We start from the raw sequence: 14395 nt of genomic DNA on the forward strand, positions 1-14395 counted from the left end.
TCTACAGGCAAATTGCAACAGGCTATGACAGACTATAGACATTGGATACGTCGTTACAAACTTCTCCACTTCACAGATGTGGCCACCAAAAGTGATCACTAGAAGCTACACAAGTACACCCACGTTACCAAAATCCGCTGCTCAGTCAGTCCTTGTTAAGCTAATCAACCGTTTCAAAAGTGTATTAAATGTGCGTGGCAGAACATATCAATAATTTTCTGATAAAATTGAAAATAAAATCTCTTTGGCCGAATATGTTGAATATTGCGAGTACTTGTAGAACAGCTGACTGAAGTGGGGTGATCATGGACATTGTCATTAGATATTTCTCGAAATATTAATCGTCGATTACCAAGTGGAAAGGAAAACACGCAACAAAATGGACAGTGTGACTTTCTTCCTTGCTGTCAAGCACGAGGCATAGTTTGGCACTCGCTATGTTACCGGGTGGGCACTCAGTTTTGAGTCAACAGCAAAGAAAAAAGTTACGTACTATACGGTACTAAATTAGAATACTAGGCTATATCCTCTTTGGCTGCGGCAGATTGATATATCTCGAGGGAGATTTTTCTCGAATTTGCTGCAAACTGCAGGGCTGTGGAGTCGTAGGGATTTTGGCAATTACGGAGTCGGAATTGTTAAGGGCCCACTCAGACTTGATGCGAAACAATGAACAACAAAGTTTTTGTTTGCAATCTTTTTCCAAAATATTGTTTCTTGTTTTTTGTATTGCGCACTAAAACTTTTTCAGAAAACAGTAAAAATTTTCTTACCAGTTTTGTCAAAGCCGCATTTCCAATTTCGATAGCACTTAACTGAAATTAAATTTAAGAAAAAAAGTGAAAAAGTACAAACATTTAAAAAAATCTGGCAACACTGAAGACGAAGTCGGCCAGGTAGAAAATCGAGAAGTCGAAATCGTAGATTTTCGCCCGACTCCACCGCCCTGGCAGAACGCGAAGATTGAAACGAACGTGCGTGGTATGGTGAAGCTGGGTAGTCTGTAACACCGCTGTCTCCCGTTTCATTCTTTTCACGTCTGCAAAACAACTATGGCCGTTGCACCACCTCGAAGTCGGAGGAATCGCTCTTCGAGTCCGACTCGTCCATGAGAGACTCTACCCTCCAAGGACACCTGAAGAGACCCGGAGGAAGAGGAGTGCAATGAGTGGAGGAGAAGTGACGCATGTACTTGTTTGCCTGAATGACAAAACAATGATCTTTATTTAATGACAAAACAGGTTTATTTAGGGCAGTGGTTCCCAACCTGGGGTTCGCGGACCCCTTGGGGGTCCGTGAGAAAGCATTTGGGGGTCCGTGATTACCTTGATGAATTTTGGAGAAAAAAAAACTTGTTCTATAGGCACGGATGGAGCACCAGCTATGCTCGGGAACAAATTCGGATTTGCTGCTTTAGTAAAAAACAAAGCTCCTCGTGTGGTTATTACCCTTTGCTTCTTGCACAGGTACGCCTTAGCTGCAAAAATTTTACTAGCAAGTCTCAAAGAAATTCTGACGAATTGCGTGAAAGTCGTTAATTTCATCAAAAGCAGAGCTGTAAACCACCGTACTTTTAAAGCGCTCTGTCAAGAAGTAGGGTCAGATTACGGAGTACTTTTGTATCATTCTGAGGTAGCCTACGTTATCTAGAGGAGAAGTTTTAAAACGACTGCAGCAGCTAAAAACTGAGGTATCAACTCTTTTCAAAGCAAAAGGAAGTCCCCTCTCAAAATTGTTCGACAGTAAAAGTTTTCTATACGGCATGGCCTACTTAGCCGATATTTTCGGTCATATTAACAATGTTAATCGTGGCATTCAAGGACCAGATGTGACAATAATTGATGCAGCTGAAAAACTGAAAGCGTTTTTAGCTAAGTTGCCGGTTCGGAAACGCAGATTGGAAGCAGGTAATTAGTAATTACGCTAACTTTCCAATGTTAGAAGATCTTATCTTGATGGATAAAACTCAAAGAGAATGTGCTCTTTTGATCTCTATGAGAGAAAATTTTTACGCACACTTGAAACCCTGCAAATCTCATTTCAACGTTATTTTAATGTAGAACACCTGTCGAACGAAGTTAAAACATGGATTCGAAATCTTTTTCTTTTTGACTTGAACAACATTAGCAGTGACGATCTCAGTAAAGATGACCTAATTGATTTGAGATCAAAAGAGTTATTACGCATTGAATTTCATTCAACAACTGTGGAAGCATTTTGGTGCTCACAAACTGCAAACCTACCCATTCTTGGCAAAGCAAGCGATTATTGTTTTGTTACCATTCATAACCACTTAACCTCTGCGAGGCGGGATTCTCAGCTCTCGTTACAATAAAAACAACATCGCAACCGCCTGGACAGTTGACGTTGAAGATGACATGCGTGTTGCATTGTCAAAAACTCAACCGCAGTTCAGTCGTTTAGTTCAGGAAAGGCAACAACAGTCAACAACCATCTCATTAAATTTGCTTACGTTGAAAAAATTTCAGCATGGCACTTTGGGTCACCTTAATATTCAAATACTGCTGACATTTCTTGAACAATCTATTCATTTTCTTATTTGAGCAACTGTTTTATCTGATATTTGCCGCAGGAGGCACAGCGGCAATGCAATATGACACCGTACAGTAGTTGAGTAGCATAATTATTACAATAGTCAATAGTACTGTGATTGAACCGACTCGTGTGAAAATAAATTTGTTTGCAATAGTCAATAGTATGTTAATTGAGTTTCAGGCAAAACTTAGGTAGGGGTCCGAAGAATTAATACTTTGTCTAAAGGGGTCCGTGACAACAAAGAGGTTGGGAACCACTGATTTAGGGTTTCCTGGGTAACAAATCAAGCAACAAAAAACGTTTACCTAAAATCTTAAACGAACGTGATGCCCTCGCCGAAGTTGTTACAACTTAGCAGAACACGCCTAAAGTGACACCTGAAGGGACTTTCGAAAAAGTGTCACTGTAGCAAAATGTCACTACAGCCAGACACGCCGAAATGCACCTTTACTTGAAAAACGAGACTTGCAACAAATGCCACTATAGCCGAAGTCTACAGTACAACCGCTGCTGCAAAAGGGGTGACAAAAATTAAATACATGGCATCATATCTGACAGGTTGACGAGTTTGTAAATTGTAGGTTGCTGTAAGCCATATCACATAATTTGGCTAACGTCCGGGTATGTCAAGCTAGCCTATTGATTGTGCGAGAAACTCAGCAACGCTACATTATCAAGCAGTCCTCAGACTTGAACTTACCAAGAACAGAACAACTTGAGTCTTCTGCGCTGATGTCAGATCTTTCCCAAGTTCACAGGCAAATGATTCTTCGTTTTCCAAAGGAAATTTGAAGTACGGAGATTTGGTGTCGACAGAATGTGCATCATAGTTTTGCAATACCGCGTCTTAATAACATACAAAACGAGGTATTAAGCCTGTCCACGTGAGAGATATTGCAATCGATCCAAAACCATGGCATCGATCGATCGCAATCCCAACACATAGTGTTAGGATTCTAAAAGAATATCCAAACATGTCTTTGTCTAGTGTTTGTCGTATCTAGACTTCCGGCTGGTGGTAGATACAGTGAACGGGAAGGCAAGGAAGCCAATCATCGTATCCACCGTCCGGCATGTTATTAAGGTCAAAGACTGATCCAGTGATCCTCTTAAACGGTGTCGAACTGGCGCCAGTTCGAGCGTCGTACCAGGGTTCAAAGATGTAAAATGTAATTACTTACAAGTGGGGTAGTGAGTCTATTTTTACCTTTGTTTTTAAGGAAATCACCTTCTTCCTGTAATTTTCAAACTTATTTGATTTATTGTGATTGCCTTGCTGCTAAAAGTAAATCTTCGTGTCAAGCTGCTTTGAATTGATACCTCGGTCGTCGTAGTCCTCAGCACAAAGCCACTCCCAAAGCGCCACCGCTTGAGGGCACTGTGAACGAACATATGACGTGGTGTCACGTGGCAATTCGTCATCGAAGAGATTTGGGAATCGATAATGGAGAAAATCTTCCAATAAATGATTTCCTAAATTGCTCGAGACGATGCGCGGGCCATCTGGAGTAAAAACAAGGCGTTGGCATTTAACGTGATTAATCTTACTTTTCTTGGAATAGAACTGAATTATAACAGCGATTGCATCTTAGTTCAAGTGGTCAGAATAAGTGAACCTATCTTTCATGGTTTCATATTAAATCGTTTCAAATTGCGATTTTGCTTCAACATGTTACGCAGGTATAACAACACCATGTGCTATCGCTGGCATAATCCAGGAAAAAAGTGAAACAAGATGATATACAACGTTGAAACAATGCCTTGGTATAGAGCTACAGTTTCAGCAGCTTCTACGAAATCAATAAATAATTTATTCCACATGACCACAGGAAAGCACGCTTGGTCCAAAACATGTACTGCATGTAATAGAAGTTTTGGTAATCATAGGCGCCGGGTTTTGAAAATTGCCGGGGGGGGGCAAACTTTCTAGCCGACTGATTGCTTACATTCAAAATGCTGATGTTTGTTTGTCAGCATTGATGTTTGTTTGCGTCTATCTGCCATTGTATATCGCCAAGTTTTATAATGTAGGCTCAGGTCTCGAAATTCACGGCGGACATCGGACATGTCCGTCGTCACAGCATGTGATGTCCACGGGAAGTACCATCTAAATCGGTCATATTTGTCCGCCGAGAAATAACACAGGAAGGGTCTGCTACTATTCGGTGAGTCCGATTCGGTTAGTCCGATTCGGTGAGTTCCTAACCTGTAACCCCTAACCCTAACCTCTAAACCCTAACCCTAAAACGGCAATGATAATTAGGCTACGGTACCCGATAATTTAAAAAAAAAATTGAAAATATCACCGAATAGGGATCGGACTCACCGAATCGACTCACCGAAACGGGCCATTCCGACACAGGAACTAGCGATACAAATCGTCATTGCATAGCACGAAAAATTGTTGCGATAATAATATTTTCCAGCGCATTCTAGCGCGCATCTAGAAAATGTGAATACTGTATCCCTTAGCTTCCATTCAAGGTGGAAAACTTTCGATTTTTACATTGCTTCAACGATTGATGACATTGAATCAGCGTAACAAAGGTGAATTCTTCGCTAAGAATCGATAGGAGTACAGGTACTTCTATACTAATCACGCAAAATTTAGTTCAAGTTTTACATCACAATGTCTGCCTTTGATCTCCGAGTAATAATTATACAGCAAGGTTGGTTACTAAATTAGATTATACGAGTAGGCTATTACAGCAAGATGCAACAAAATTTGTTAAGTTTGGGTATTACAGTAAGAAAAAAAAAGACCCAAGGAAAATTGACTTTTGCTTACATGACACGCAAAAATAAACTTAAAGAAAAAAGCCTGTGAAACTTTGCACAGCAGAAAATAGTAGCGTCGGTGTAGAAATTTTCCGACTCCTGTCCAGAGCATTGTGACGCAATAAGCCACACGACCTCGTTCGGTGGAAGTTAATCAGTTATGTGACGTATTGACCAGCTACACCGCGCTTTGACTCTTCAAGCGCAAGTCGTTGGTCTGATGAAAGCCTTTCAGAGTGATTTTACTGAATTTTTAAAAAGCCTTCCAAAACTGTAGTTATAGCTGGTTATAGTTCTGAAATGGCGAAGAACTATTATCAAGATAAAGTGATTAAACATGACGATCGACGGCTAAAACTGGTGTGTCCGCCGTGGCCCGTGAGACTTAATTTGTCCGCCGAGATAGCTGCTCCGACCGGACACGTTTGTCCGCCGTCAACAAAAACGAATTTCGAGGCCTGTAGGCTACTTCGAATTATATGCTAGTCACTTTGAACTTTAGCTCTTAATACGCGTAGATACTAAACTGAGAAAACAGCAAACCCCACCTCGTTATTGACACTCCCAAGAAAAAACAAAGCGGAAGAAATCAAGAAAAACGTTTTTCAATCATGGTTACTATGCTTCAACGGCCCATGCTGGCGTTTATCAGCTACCGTACTTCTGTTTCTTTTGTTAACTTAGGAGCAGCGCTCTTGTTGGAACAAGTAGATCTTTCAATTGAGATCCATCCGCAATGAAGATCAAACTAACGCAAATCTGAACTTAGAAACATTTGATTTAGGATTTTTTTTTAATAATTTGCGGGGGGCAGCCACCCCGAGCTATATTCATGGGCGGGCCGCCCCCCCCCCCTCCCCCGGAGTCGGCGCCTATGTTGGTAATTTTCCAGCCGCTTGTCAGTAAAATGTCAAAATACACGTTTATCGAAACAGTTTTCTAAAGGCTTAAAATATAATGGCAAGTTAACATAAACAAAATAAGGTATAAACGCACTTTTCTTCCTTCATCTTTATGCTGTTTTGAACGTTGAAAAACATAGTATAAAACAAAACCCTACAGCAATAAAGGGTTCAGCAAATGAACTGAAGGCGTAAATGAGTTGTTCCCACTCACCTATGTTCATAACTTCGTCGCTATGACGACGAACAAAAGAGATGGGTCCCTTGTACAGTCGAAGATTCGCGCAATTGTGCAAGTTGAGATAGTTGCGGATCGTGTACATGACGAGGTTTTCTAAGTTATGCATAGCGTTAAACCTCTCTGAGGCACTGACGTAGCTACAAAAAAACGTTAGGGAGGCAAAAGTAACTGTCAGTGGGCAAACGTTATTGACATGAATTACAATGGCATTAAATGTTATAACACCATTAAAACATATTTTTTAGAGGGCAAGGTAATTAGGGGACAATTGTCATCCCAAGCTACCTGTGGCTACGCCCTTGTTCTGAGGGAAAAATCTGTGAAGTGTATGTTGATACTACACAATCCGACAAATATTTATAAGTGCAGTGCAAAATAGTTACGAAAGATCAAATTACCGTCCGTGTACATCAAGAAGATTTCTAGAAAATACGAAAATAATAATGATATATTTCTAACAATATAATTCATTAATTATAATCATTTTCCATCAATTGTGACAGCATATAGTACACTGCAAATCACATATGCAACAGATTAGACAGCAGCGAAAAGACATGTGATCGTCGCATCAGCTGTTTCCTGATAAAAGATTAATCCCCTCCTCAAGGAAAAGTCTGGCCAGGGAAAAGCCACACTCCATCAACAACTGAATCTCCATAATTCTTCGTTTGTTGCCACAATGTACAATGCAAATCGTATAGAGGCAGGTGTTACCTAAGTAACATGAACTAACAAAACCAAGCAGTCATTGGATCAGGTGCACTTTGCCAATGCACGTTTAAAGCATGAAATAAAAAACGTTTTTACACTGCTTTTTCATCGCGGTGACTAACCGGCAAAGGAAGGCATCATCTTCTTAGCGAAGGGCATTAAGTCATAAAATGTAGAATCCAAAACGATTCCTTGAATATCTGGGTAAGCAACAGCTGCGTTTATGGCTGTGAAAGCACCTGCGATAGCAAACACAACACTTGGTTAATTGGAATGAAAATTGGCAACATACGGTTGAGGAACCGTCAAACTTAACACTTAACCCTGGCACCGTTGACTCGAATTCGGTCATTATAAAGGCAACCATCTGAAGTTCTTGGCTTTATCGCAAATATGTTAGTTCTAGCATTCCAGCAATTGTTTTACCTACAAAGTTCAGTTAAATGAATAAGAGCAAACATTGTCCTTGAAATTCTCTGCTTACTTGCACTTCTCTCGTATTGTCGCTAAATATCATGAACAACCGGTAGACCCTGACATACGAAAGAAGACCTGCCCTTGATGAGAATACAGACAGTCACAAACGGATTTACTATAGGACGTTGAAAGTACAGTTGAATTCCAAAAGGAACATGGCAGCCACGACCAGCACTCACCTATCGACCACGCAAATATTATGATGTTCTTGGGCTCAAAATTAAGTTTATGAAGAGCATATTGCATCACTACGTCCATTGCATTATTGTCCGCATCTGGAAAAGGTTTGCCCTGTAAAGAATGTTTCTTAAAGATTACTTGAAAACAACATAAAACTACAAACAAAACAGTCAAGTTTCAAATTAAAAAAATTTCAAAGAGTTAAACATGCAAGTTTACTATGCGACTGCAGATGTTGCATTGTTAGTGACAGTGCAAAGTTTATACAGAACATGACTCACAGAGCTGTACAAAAATCCAGGATGGTTCCAGCCTAATACAGAGAATCCGCTCTGCAAAGGTGTGGTCATGCATCCCACCTCATAAAACCCTGCGTTACCTTCGCAGCATATCACAAGGACGTTGCCATGACGAGACGTGGCATCCGGCTCAATTTGGTTTTGACTGGATCTGCGTGAAAATGTCCAAGGCTCCATCAAAACCGGTACAATGGCTAACATACAAGATAATTTGATTTAACATATTGGTTTTTGAAAACAAGACCGCAGACTATTAATGCGGAAATGGAGACCGACGTCTATTAACATATACAAACAATATTGCTTGTACAGACCTTCTCTGAGTAATAACACTTTAATTAAAATCAGTACATTTAAGCACTATGCAGGTACAGTAACATAGCATACATTTTGACACAAATAGAACACTGACATCATCAATACCATGATACACAGAGCGAAAAGCATGCAATGACCACCAACGATGTGTCTACACATCAGTTGCAGTGCATCAAGTCTCTACGTGTCTATGGAATCACTTGAACCTAACACAGGTTTGGATTAAACTTTTAGCAGCATTCTCTTGGTATCAACAAGAGGAACATAGACCCAAGCGTGGAATAACGCTTGTTTTCTACAACTACATCACTGACCTTATTAATAAATAATCAACCCCAATCTCAAAGGTAGTCACGCCAAGAGGCCGAGCACTTTGCAATAATAGTATGGCATGTTATGTTTCACATGCTGTTTAAGTCTAAAATTGCTCACTAATTTTCAGCTTCACGTTTAGGACAGTAGCAGACAAAGCACTGACCAATGATGTATCTATATATAATCTATTCAAGTGTTAACTGCTGGAATGAAAGACATCGCAAGCGACTCAAACACACCAAGATGTTGAGGAATGCGTGACTGCGTGTAACAAAATTAAACTGTTTGACAGAGTTGAGTCAAGGCCAGGGCTGCCATTTATGCATTGTATATGGTTAAAATTTCAGCAATTACTGCAAAGATTCTTTATTGTAGTTTATGTAATTGAATGTAAACAAAAAATGGTTGCATATGAATGGGGTTATTGTTCTAACTAGAAGAAGGATCTCGTCTTTTTGATCATTGATGTAAGAATGGGGGATTGGCAAATGTACATACTTTTGTCTCCTGTCAACAAACATGGTATCAATGTCATTTCCATCTTCTGTCAGTAACTTGGCACGGCGGCCTTCATTCTAGAAATGAAAGTATCCATCAGAAGGGTACATAACATTCTGACAAGGCCGAATTGGTGCGAGACAATTCACGTGGCCGACTTGTCGCAGGGACATCTCACCGTGACACTAATCGGTACAAATTCTATTTCATCCATTGAGCATATCTTGCCTTGTGCAGTTATTTTAATTTACGAGTGTTGAATTTTCATCACAGTTAGAAGTCATACACAATTACACATGATACTTTGATCTGCATGCTACATTGTTTATAAAATTTCCTCCTATCACCTCTTGACCTGATTTATTTCATATCAAATATATGATTAAGCTAAACGTCTCCATTAACAATAAAATGCATGCATTGTATTATTGTAGTTTTATTTTGGAATTTATGAATTTTAATTTTAGCGCATGCTGCATTTTCAAAACATTTGTCAACAAAATAACCATTGGGCAAAAAGAAAGTGGAAAAACTGACCTAGCTAAATTTCTACAAGTTGCAACCACAAAGTCTTACCTTTTCAACAAGAGTACATCTGTTTTCCAATGTAGCATTGCCTGAAAGTAAGATTAGATTGAATATTGAAAGAATAAACTGGCTACGTTTTACAATTGTTTTACTTGCTAAAATCAACTATTGTTAAAACCAGACAATAGCTAAAGAAATAATGTTTCTGGTCTATGGAATAAAAAGTCCTTTTTGATTTTAGAGTACCGTATTCATTACTACTACTGAAAGCATATTCAAGTAGCCAAAGAAAAATAATGCAGAATATCCCATCCGCCCCAAAAGCTCAGTTGGTTAGCACGTGTCTTCGTGAACAAAAAAGCTTCAACATCAGGGTCTGCTACTATTCGGTGAGTCCGATTCGGTGAGAGCCTTTTCGGTGAGAGCCCTATTCGGTGATTTTTTTGAATTTTTTTTTGAAAATTATCGGGTACCGTAGCCTAATTATCATTGCCGTTTTTACATCGTTTTAACGTCGCTAAACGTTGAAATAAGACCCTAACCCGTAACCCCAACCCCCAAACCCTTAACCTCTAACCCCTAACCCTATAACGGCAATGATAATTAGGCTACGGTACCCAATAATTTAAAAAAAAATCACCGAATAGGGCTCTCACTGAAAAAGGCTCTCACCGAATAGGAAACTCACCGAATCGGACTCACCGAAACGGGCCATTCCGTCAAGATCAAGCGGTGCTGGTTCGACTTTCGGGGTTCGCTTGAGCAACGCATTCTAAGGACTGCTCTCCATTCAGTGGCACCTAATGAATGGAATAATTCCCCGGCAACAACACATCAACAATCGGAAACTTCACTCTGTCAATCTCGGTAATCGGCTCTGCGTTAAAAGCCTCTACAAGTATGCGAAACTACCAGGAATAACCGATCAAGGCTTTGTCAGTCCGAGGATAAAAATTCAAAACCAACCAATCATCCCGTTGTTAAAGCAAACCTATCACGATCATAACTCAACACTAAAAAATCAGTAAAATCTTCAGTATTCTTACCAACAGCATGCTGAAGGATTTGCATACAACCAGGGTATAGCAATCTGATGCCAAATGTGTGAGACATGAGGTAAGCAATTGCTTCTTTGGGAAGACCTTGTAAAATTGTGGTGAAAATGTTGGAGTGTTGAGAAGATATACGATTCCAATTTGAAGAAGTTTTTCTTATCCGTTTGCCATCATTATTGTTCCAGCTGTAGTCCAAAGGAAAATACTTGAAATCAAAGTCATATCCTCGCAATCTCTCCTTAAAAAAAAGTGAAAATCATCATCGAATCACAATTAAAATGTTACATGGACACTTTGGACAGTCTGTTATTTTCATAACCATAATACGTAGCAACGAGTAGTGATACCAATAACAACTAAGAGGAGTAAATATTGATTCTTCAAGCAATATTAAACGGCATTAAAATAGACTATATATATTTTTTTATTCAAATAACACTAATTTACAGAGGTGGGCAGTCGCACTGTACTTTTTTGGTAGCGACGCTATGAATATATTTTTGTTGGAGTAGCGGCTGCAATAGCGGCGCTACTTTCCAATTTAACATGAGAAAAAATGACCCATTTTGAGAGATTTTTATGTCCATACACAATGCTTGACAAAATCAAGGCAAAAATAATTCGACTGTTGAGAGAAAAATCAAGCCACGTTGATACTGACAAGAGTGACACTTACAGCAGTCACGACTCGAAAATGAAATTTTTGGTGTGTGGATGCCACTGCACAAAACGTTGATACAAAAAAAAGTCAATCGTGGAAGTTTATTTTTTTCAGATTGAAGGATGTCCTTGAGCTTGCCCATTGCCGATTTAAAACGTTTCTTCATTAAATACAACACCGTCCTTTCTTCCAGTGCTATGGTGGAGAGACTTTTCTCCATTGGTAAAGACGTACTGAAGCTAAAGCGGACAGGACTCTGTGATTCGCATTTTGAAATGCTCATGGTTTTGAAAGATATATATATACATGTTGTGTAACAATAAATTTCGATAATGAGGTTGAAATGGCAGTACAATCGAAAGAGATCATTATAAGGTCGTTTCTATGTCACAAAGTGCTTCCAGTTCCAGTTTAATACAAAAAGGAATGAGAGAAGTAGCAGACGTTACTTTAACATGAGTAGCGGGTACTTTTATTCACTCAGTAGCGGTTTGCGCATGATAATTTAGCTCGAGTAGCAGTAGCATGCCAGTTTAAAAGTAGCAAACGTCCACCGCTGCTAATTTAACAATAGTTCAATTTTATCATAGTTTTGACCATCGCACTTTCAATGATGAAATTAAACTACTTGTATGTTACCTTTTTTTCTTTGTCAGTTGGATTGCTTAGAGATTTCAGTAAAACATCAAGAAAAGCAACATAAACTTGATTACTTGCTCTTCCAATTGCTATGAAACAATAATGTTAAAGTGTAAAAAAATTCCAAAAAAATTTATAATGCAATAAGTGATTACTGTATTGTCAGCTGATTATGAGCATGACAGCTGATTTTCATGAGTCCATTTGGCATAACCAAAGTACCACCCAGAAAAGTTGTAAAGCGTTGTGGTTTCCATGATGAATCTTTGTCTTGGCTTGAATGTAGCACAAACACTGCACTCTTCAGAGTGAAGATTTTATACCATTGAAGTGATTATTATGATAGTACTTGGCTTGTTATCCATTTTATTGCAATCATAAAGACGCTTTCACAGAACTTTTCTGAAACGTACTGAAGAAGATCAAACAGAAATAAAAGATTTAGTTGTTTTTGATTACTCACCCCTGCACACAAGGGCTCCTGCAATAACCAATGTCACTCCTCCACCACACACAGCAAAGTTGAGAAGATAATCTTGCGTTAAATAACCTAAAAAAATAGACATTTGAAATAAAATATGGTGGGCCCCACATATTAAACCCACTTCAGAACCAGACAATTCTAGCTTTGTTTAATGATTGGGCCACAAATTAATGAAAAAAATGTGCCATAGTTCAGCAGTTCACACTTATTCAACTAATCTTGAAACCAGACAATTTTAGAGCTGTATAAAAAATGACAAATTTTTGCTATTTTGCATTGCTTGTAAATGACCATGGCCGATTGCATAACAGATATAAGGAATTAAATCTAATCCACACAACAACAAATAATATAATCTTGTCCAAAACATCAATACGTTTATGAGACTAGACTTGTCTTTTCCACATCTCTAAAAGTAAATTCAAAGAAAAATATACTCAACAAACCAACAACACCTGCCTTGCACAATTACCATGTGACAAGGTTTAACCATTTGTGGCAAAACAGTTATGAATAAAAAACAAATTTGTATATATGAAAGAACAGTGCCGCGGCGAGAAAATTTACTGGCCACAAACATCATCCAATATGAATTACAATTACTGCAATAGCATCAAAAAATTTTTTGGAGGTAGGGGTTGCCTCCCCAAGTCCTCCCCCATGGCTACGTCCCTGTGTAAGAAGTATAAAGCCACTAGACAACATGTCTGAAATGATAATTATTATTATCAACAATTACTGTTTCTGGCTTATAACAGAAAATGGCAAGTGCAACAGTACCCACCTCTTCTATAGATAAATGAAGCCCAAAGCGGAATCGTATATGTAAGAATGACTTTTGATACAGATGCAAAATTTAAAACTTTTTGTGCAGTTTCTTCACATCCATTGTGTGCATAGAAATATGACTGGAATGTATATGCATACAATAAAGAATTTACATACTTTTTTCTTTACTAAGATAACTGATAAAGTAAGGTACGGTAGCTAAGCAAATACCGGTACACTTTTAATTTGAATAGTTTAATTTATATACAATTATGCCAAAAAGCAATTACCGAGTCAATAGACACTTGGAGGATAGTTAGTACTTTTCTGCACATTAATTTTCCAAAATAGCAGTGGCCTATATTTTATCCAGAGTTGTTAAATACTTTTTTTTTCTTTGTTTTCCTTACAAGCCATATCAAACCTACTATTAGTTGCATTAGATGGTAGCCTCTGAAATGTTTATAGTAGAGCTATTAAATACCATTAATAAAGTAAAGTTACTCTAACACAAACCTTATTTTTCCCATTTTCAACTTTATGAATCCGATATAATTTTGGTCCAAAAATATACAACTGAATGCGCCTTAACCTTTCCATTGCTAGGTCCAATCCAAATTACATAAATTCAAAAGCCTATTAATGATGACTACTGGTATATTTTCTTTTATATAAATTAATAAACTTTGTCGATGATGACTTGGCCAATGGCCTATAAATAAAACTGAAAAAATAAATACCAGTACTGTAACTTTTTTCAAAAAAAATTAGAATACGCTAGTTCAGTGATTCCCAACCTTTTTTGGATGACAACCCCTTATGTTGATTTTAAATATCTTGTGACCTCCTTCCCCCCGACCAACTATTTCTTCTAAATAGCAAGATCAATGTCGATTGCTGCGACAAACAAAGTTGATGGTTGCAACCCCCACGAAACCTCTTCGGAACGACCCCCAGGTTAGAAATCACTGTGCTACCTAGA

At 38.5% G+C, this 14395-nt stretch overlaps 1 protein-coding gene across 1 annotated transcript; it reads right to left on the reverse strand.

Moving 5' to 3' along the window:
- Positions 1–166: 166 nt before the first annotated feature.
- Positions 167–14131, reverse strand: LOC145764704 (phosphatidylserine lipase ABHD16A-like). The gene is made up of 14 exons (XM_082576357.1): positions 13930–14131; positions 13430–13553; positions 12625–12711; positions 12162–12250; positions 10853–11099; positions 9855–9895; positions 9279–9355; positions 8130–8298; positions 7848–7959; positions 7314–7430; positions 6451–6570; positions 3877–4059; positions 3257–3402; positions 167–1200 (listed from the first exon to the last, which is right to left on the reverse strand). The coding sequence occupies exons 1-14, from the start codon at positions 14011–14013 to the stop codon at positions 1051–1053; spliced, it is 1746 nt and encodes a 581-aa protein (XP_082432483.1). The 5' UTR covers positions 14014–14131; the 3' UTR covers positions 167–1050.
- Positions 14132–14395: the final 264 nt, after the last annotated feature.

This window comes from Aplidium turbinatum, chromosome 2 (genome assembly GCF_918807975.1).
Source record: "Aplidium turbinatum chromosome 2, kaAplTurb1.1, whole genome shotgun sequence".
NCBI classification, from domain to species: domain Eukaryota; kingdom Metazoa; phylum Chordata; class Ascidiacea; order Aplousobranchia; family Polyclinidae; genus Aplidium; species Aplidium turbinatum.